General features: G+C 44.7%; 1 protein-coding gene across 1 annotated transcript; it reads left to right on the top strand.

The window, feature by feature from the left end:
* The first annotated feature begins 1,996 nt into the window (after positions 1–1,996).
* LOC124073826 lies at positions 1,997–6,358 on the top strand. The gene is made up of 2 exons (XM_046416346.1): positions 1,997–5,140; positions 5,369–6,358. The coding sequence occupies exons 1-2, from the start codon at positions 2,672–2,674 to the stop codon at positions 6,101–6,103; spliced, it is 3,204 nt and encodes a 1,067-aa protein (XP_046272302.1). The 5' UTR covers positions 1,997–2,671; the 3' UTR covers positions 6,104–6,358.
* The last annotated feature ends 1,024 nt before the right edge of the window (positions 6,359–7,382 follow it).

Genomic DNA, 7,382 nt, shown 5'->3' with positions numbered 1-7,382 from the left:
GAGATCAATTTTAGTTTCACCATAACTTCCTATTTTGTGTATTTTTAGAACCCAAATATAATTTGTCACAGAGACAATGAGTAAAGTTTTATCATTTCTTAGTGTTACGTGCCATTGTATATTTTGCTGTCCCTTGTATGTGTGTCTGTCTGTGTTCTAGGTGCAGTTTCCTGAGAGAAGATGCAGGGCACCTGCATCAAGCTGTGGGTGTGGCCTATATAAGTGGCTCTTTTCTCCGCCCTCTCTCTCTCTCATCTCCCTGGCACAGGATCCCAGCCTTTGTTTGTGTTAACCATCTTTTGTTGTAAATAAATATGCTTTTCTTGCTTCAGATCTAGTATCATTTTACCTTAATGTGTTGTGACTTTGAGCCGGTCATAACATAATGGGGGCTCGTCTAAAGTTTAGTTTGAAGTAGGTGAGTTTGTTTTTGTTCCTCCAGACTCACGTTTTCCATTTTGTTGGTTAGTTAGGAGGTCCATGCTTGTGTTGCCACATGAGGTAGGTTTTTTTTTGGAGAGCTTGCCTGGTTAAGTCAGCCGGCGGGTGTTGGAGTGACCATCACCACTTTATTGTTTTGGAGCGGTAACCCTGGGGTGGCCCCCGGCGTGCCCAGGAAAGCCGACGAAGACTAGTTGAGTCTTAGTAAGTCAGATTAACAGTCTTAGTTAGAGAGGGAACCAGGTAAGCTCTAGAGTAGGTTAGTTAGGAACACCAACTTCCAAATAGTGATAGCATGTGGTGGCATGTGCTGGCCTTTGTTTTCACACACACCGTGTGCTGGGTGTAGTGTGGGGAGTTAGAGCAATTTTTTTTGATTTGCGCAGTAGATTTTGTCAACTGCTAGGCTGTAGTTGTGGTCTTTTGGAGAATTTGTGACCCTGATACTCATACATGCATGTGTGGGCTTTGTTTAGTCACATGGTTTTTGCAGGGATGACTCCATTTTCTTCTCAGTGGAGAAGAACAGTAGACTTTAGTGCTTGAGTGGTGCTGGCTCATGTAAGGGTGGCAGTAATACTATTTCTATACTGTGTGGCAAGAAATAGTTGTTGAGTAACTGCTACAATTCAGCCTAGTGTGTTTTTTGTCAGTTTTTTTGCTTATTTGTGGCCTGGTGTAGTCCGACGGTGACATTAACTGTGCTTTCTGTTATTTAATACTTTGATTCTTTAGGGAAATGTAAAATTGTGTTATGCTGGGATGTTTGTAGTTGTTTAGTGTGCTTGGTGTTTGTAGCACTTGCTCTGTGTGGTAGTGTTAGTTGGGGTGCACTAAGTTGGGCCTCTCAGTGGTAATTTGTCTTTGCGTAAAGTTAGTGTGGCATTTCATTATGGAGTTCGATCTAGAGAAGTTTAAAGAAGCTCCTACAGCAGAGCAGCTTTCTTATTGCAGTAAGGCACAGCTCATGTCCATTGCGGAGCATTACTGCATTGAAACTGCATCAGCTTCTCTTAAGAAGGATGAGCTCAGAGCTAGAGTTGTCACTGCTCTTGCTAAACAGGGAGTGCTTTCGAGTGAGTCTGAAGATTCAGACTTAAGTCACCCTTTTGAGGTTTCTACTAGTAAGACAGAGGCTGTGCAGTTGCAAACGCAGTCTGTACGTTTACATGAGTTGGAGTTACAGTTCAAAATTAAACAACTAGAAATTGAGGCAAAAGATAGAGAAGAGGGGAGGAAAATGGAAATGGAGAGGTTGCGGCTGGTACATGAGGAGAAAATGAAGGAACTGGAGCTGAGGTCAAGTGAGACGCAGTCTCGGAGTGCCAGTTCTCATGCGTCTACTGCTTCTCCTCGGTTTGATGTTGGGAGGAACATTAGTTTAGTTCCTCATTTTTCTGAAAAAGAAGTGGAAAAATACTTTTCCCATTTTGAACGTGTAGCCACCACATTTGAATGGCCTAAAGATGTATGGACGCTGTTGCTGCAGTGTGTTTTATCAGGTAAAGCACAGGAGGTCTATTCTTCGTTAACACTCACCCAAAGTGCTGATTATGAAATTGTTAAAGCAGCCATTTTGCGGGCTTACGAGCTGGTCCCAGAGGCCTATAGGCAGCGATTTAGAGGTTTTCGTAAGATTGACAAGCAGACTTTTGTAGAATTTGCCAGAGAGAAGGAAATTCTGTTCGATAGGTGGTGCACATCTCAAAAAGCTGAAACTAGAGAGCAACTTCGCGAGTTGGTACTCCTGGAAGAATTTAAAAACTGTGTTCCTGAGGCAGTTGCAACCTATTTGAGTGAGCAGCGTGTGTCCAAAGTTGGGGACGCCGCTGTACTTGCTGACGAATATGTTCTGGCTCACAAAGGGGTCTTTAATGATAAACATCTTGAGGCTAAGAACCATGCTTTTACTCGTCCTCTTCGCTTTAAGGCTAGCAGCAATGGTCCTGGTTCTTCTGTTTTTGCTTCAAGGCCTGCTAGTTCTGGCTCTGGAAACTCTGAGAGGATTTGTTTTTTTTGTAAAAAGCCTGGTCATGTCATAGCTGATTGTCATGCTCTCAGTAAAAAGCAGAAAGCTGCTAAGCCAGTGGCATTGTTGGCTTCAGTGTCACGTCTGCCTGGTGGAGCTAATTGTCTCAGTCACTTCGCTGAAGACAGGCCTGGGGTGGGAAAAGGTCTGAGTAAGTCCAGTGAGAACAGCACTGAGTCTGATCTTTTTGCACCTTTCCGTATGGAGGGGTTGGTGGCCATCTCTGAGTCAGATAAGTTTGTCCCCGTTCGTATTCTAAGGGACACAGCAGCCGCTCAGTCTTTGTTGGTGGAGGGAGTTTTGCCCCTCTCTGAAGAAACTTCTACTGGTGAAAATGCTTTGGTGCGGGGGTGTGGTCTGACTTGGATTGAAGCCCCATTGCATGTTGTGTATTTACAGTCTGGGTTGGTTACAGGCTCTGTGGCAGTGGCTATTCGCCCTGAACTTCCTGTGGAAGGAGTGGACATGATTCTGGGGAATGATTTGGCTGGTGGGGAGGTGTTCCCTACACCCATTGTTGTGAACAACCCAGTTGGCTCTAGGTCTGTTAACCAAGGTGATCAGGCATCTCAGATGACAAAAGTCTTTCCTGCTTGTGTGGTAACTCGCGCTCAGTCACGTAAGGTTGAAGATGTGGTAGATCTTTCAGAAATGTTTATTGCTCCATGCAAAGAAACTGTCGAGAATGTGCCTGCTGGTCCCTCTGCTGCTTCTGAGTTTACGGTAGCTAAGCAGTCTAATGATTCCACTGTATCTGAGACTATTGAGGTTACATTGTCCAGTCCTGTCACCTTGTCTGATGAGTCTGAGGCTCAGTTAAAGGTTGGCAGGGAGCAGTTGGTAGAGGCTCAGAAGGCCGATCCTTCCTTGGCTAAGTGTGTAGCAGCAGCATTGCCTAAAGATGAGATGGGTGCCTCTCAAGTGGCTTACTACTGGGAGGATGGTATCCTCATGCGCAAGTGGGCTCCTTCAGCTGATGACAGTGAGTGTAATGATGTACATCAGATTGTTGTCCCTGCTGGTTACCGGGCACAGATATTGAGCTTAGCTCATGATAATGTTTTGTCTGGTCATCTAGGGATAGCTAAAACTTACTATCGCATATTAAAGCATTTCTTCTGGCCTGGTTTGAAACGTGATGTTTCCCAATATTGCCACTCATGTCATACATGTCAGTTGGTTGGGAAACCAAACCAAGTGATCCCACAGGCTCCACTTCATCCTATACCTGTGATGGGGGAGCCCTTTGAGAGACTCCTCATAGATTGTGTTGGCCCGTTACCCAAGTCAAAATCTGGTCACCAGTTTCTCTTGACCTTAATGTGTGCTGCAACTCGATACCCTGAGGCAATCCCACTGCGTTCTCTTAAAGCTAAGGTGGTAGTAAAAGAACTGATGAAATTCTGTACCACTTTTGGGTTGCCAAAGGTAATTCAAACAGACCAGGGTACTAACTTTATGTCGAAAGTGTTTTCTCAGGTGTTGGAAGAGTTGGCTGTGAAACATCAGGTCTCCAGTGCCTACCACCCAGAGAGCCAGGGGGCACTAGAGCGCTTCCACCAGACCCTGAAGACAATGTTGCGTGCTTACTGTCTTGAAACTGGTAAGGAATGGGATGAAGGTATACCATTCCTGCTTTTTGCTGTTCGAGAGACAGTTCAGGAGTCACTGGGTTTCAGTCCTGCAGAATTGGTATTTGGCCACACAGTTCGTGGACCGTTGAAGTTGTTGCGTGAGCAGCTGATGGGGGTTACTTCTCCTGTCCAAAACGTGCTGGACTATGTCAGTTCTTTCAGAGAACGTCTTCATCATGCCTGTGAGGTAGCGAAAGAATCACTGTCTGGCTCACAATCTAAAATGAAGGCTCACTTTGATAAGAGTGCTGTTAGACGCAGTTTTAAACCTGAAGATCCTGTGCTGGTTTTTCTTCCTATTCCTGCTTCAGTGCTTCAGGCCAAGTTTACTGGCCCTTATGTAATTGAAAAGAAACTGAGTGAAACAGATTATGTTATCCGTACTCCTGATAGGAGACGAAAAACTCGTGTATGTCATGTGAACATGCTCAAGCCCTACTGTGCCCGGCTCAGTGAACCTACCCATTCCCCTCCAGCTAAGGTGTTGCCTGTAGCTTTAACAGCAGTACTGCCATGTTATTCTCCTCAGGATGATGATCTAGTGATGCAAGATGATCCTGTTCTGTGTGCTCGGCTGTCAAACTCTCAAGTGTTGAGTGATTTGGAGAATTACTTGTGTCATCTTTCTGGGACAGATAAGAGTGACATTCTCAAGTTAATTGAAAGTAATCACATGCTGTTCTCAGATGTACCGACCCAAACCACAGTGTTACAGCATGACATTGACGTTGGTGACTGCCCTCCTATTAAGCAGCATGCCTACCGTGTGAATCCCACCAAAAGAGCTCAAATGCAAAAAGAGGTTGAGTACTTGCAACAGCATGACCTGGCTGTTCCCAGCTCCAGTGCCTGGAGCTCTCCATGTTTATTAGTGCCAAAGTCTGATGGAACATCACGCTTTTGTACTGATTTCCGGAAACCTAATGCTGTAACTAAACCAGACTCTTTTCCTCTTCCTCGCATAGAAGATTGCATCGATAGAGTTGGAGCTGCTCGCTACGTCACCAAGCTGGACCTGTTAAAGGGCTACTGGCAGGTACCTTTAACGCCACGTGCATCTGAGATTTCTGCATTTGTGACACCAGATAGTTTCATGCAGTACACGGTCATGGCATTTGGTATGCGCAATGCCCCTGCCACCTTTCAGCGCCTTATGCAAATAGTGCTGTCTGGTGTGGCAAACTGTGAAGCCTATCTTGATGATGTGGTGGTCTATTCTGCTGACTGGCAATCCCACGTGGAAACCTTGTCTGTTGTGTTTCAGTGCCTGCAGGATGCATCCCTCACCCTGAATCTAGCAAAATGTGAGTTTGCCAAGGCCACCATCACTTATCTTGGCAAGAAGGTTGGTCAGGGACAAGTGCGGCCAGTAGATGCCAAAATAACAGCTATTGCTGAGTTCCCTGTTCCCACCACTAAGCGGGAACTGCGTCGCTTCCTTGGGCTAGCTGGTTATTATAGAGGGTTCTGCCGTAATTTTGCTGCCATTGTGTCTCCTTTGACTGATCTCCTTAGCCCCACCAAGGATCTATTGTGGGACACCAATTGTGAGCTGGCTTTTCAGTCCGTGAAAGCTTTTCTCAGCTCTTCTCCAGTGTTGTCGGCTCCTAATTTTGCAGTTCCATTTAAGTTGGAGGTTGATGCAAGCGGAACTGGTGCTGGTGCTGTACTGCTGCAGGAGGATTCCTCGGGTATCGATCACCCTGTTTGTTATTTTTCTAAGAAGTTCTCTGCAGCCCAACGTAGGTATAGCACTATTGAAAAAGAGGCTTTAGCCATGCTTTGGGCCCTCCAACATTTTGAGGCTTACGTTGGCTCAACACCACAGCCGGTGTTGGTCTTTACTGATCACAACCCTCTAGTCTTTCTAAGCCGTATGTACAACCACAACCAACGGCTCATGCGGTGGGCTCTTATGGCCCAGAACTTTAATATAGAGATTCGGCACAAGAAGGGGTGCGATAATGTTGTTGCTGATGCCCTCTCTCGTGTAACCTAGGAGGTTGATGCTGACAGCAGGGCTGTCATCTTAAGGGAGGGGGTGTTACGTGCCATTGTATATTTTGCTGTCCCTTGTATGTGTGTCTGTCTGTGTTCTAGGTGCAGTTTCCTGAGAGAAGATGCAGGGCACCTGCATCAAGCTGTGGGTGTGGCCTATATAAGTGGCTCTTTTCTCCGCCCTCTCTCTCTCTCATCTCCCTGGCACAGGATCCCAGCCTTTGTTTGTGTTAACCATCTTTTGTTGTAAATAAATATGCTTTTCTTGCTTCAGATCTAGTATCATTTTACCTTAATGTGTTGTGACTTTGAGCCGGTCATAACACTTAGACAGAATTTTTTTCCGGAAAAAAAAAAAATTCTTGATGGCTAAATAGGGTTAAGGTGACTTGTTATGATGATTATTTTATACATATTTCATTTATTTTTGATGTATGGTAAAAAGAAAAAAAAATCAAGAGAGATACACAACAGTTAAGGCCAGTTTAAGGTAATCTCACTGTAGTCACCAGCAAGTATTGTGCTGCCACCCAGTGGACAACTTTATTAATTTCACCAAAAGCAGTAATGCAGTTTTTCTTAATGTCAACGGTTATGGCAAAGTGGAAATTAGTTAAGTAGAATTATGGATAGAAAGTGTCAAAAATCTTAACTCAAATACACTTAAACATAACATGGGACACACTGTTGCAAAAGTCCACTTATTCCTTGCACTGTAAACTGAAAGGGTGAATATAAGCTGTCACCATGGTAAGGACATGGTATATCACATGGGCATGCATGTACTTTTGTCCTTAAGAAAAGTTTGTGGAATAAAAAACATCTCTTGTTGTGCTGCATTTTGATCCTTTTTTAAAAGTGCGTTGTTAGCCTAAGTGTTTTTAGAGTGCAATGTTAAATACCTCGATTACCGCTTTTAAATAAAAAGGCTTTTAACCTGACTTGCGTTATGTAAAGATGTTTCTTCGTACATCATGTCCATGTCCACTTCCCGAACAAGACAATTAATGTGCAATCAGTGCCTTTTTAGTATTGTTATCTTCAGAGAAAGTCCTCCATCCTTTTGAACACTAGCAAGTTCTTCCCTGAGATTGTGTCACTGAGGCCATTGTGCCCCCCCACCTCTTTGTGCCTGCGGCTGTCTGGCTTATTATTATGGTCTGTCTGGAAGGCTGCCTGGCTGGTGGTCTCTAAGTGAACTTGATACTGAAATCAGCTGCCGACTGTGATGTGTAGGGCATCAGCAGGGCTGCGTGGAGCTAGTCTGGAGCTCAGCCAGT

This window comes from Scatophagus argus, chromosome 16 (assembly GCF_020382885.2).
Source record: "Scatophagus argus isolate fScaArg1 chromosome 16, fScaArg1.pri, whole genome shotgun sequence".
NCBI lineage: Eukaryota > Metazoa > Chordata > Actinopteri > Scatophagidae > Scatophagus > Scatophagus argus.
Note: the sequence above shows the minus strand (reverse complement) of the source record. Positions and strands in the feature narration are given on the sequence as shown.

Coding starts and splice junctions, on each gene's coding strand:
- LOC124073826 (XM_046416346.1), top strand. CDS start 2,672: ATGGAGGGGTTGGTGGCCATCTCTGAGTCAGATAAGTTTGTCCCCGTT. Junction 5,141..5,368: donor TGTTAAAGGGCTACTGGCAG/GTACCTTTAACG, acceptor GTTGTGTTTCAG/TGCCTGCAGGATGCATCCCT.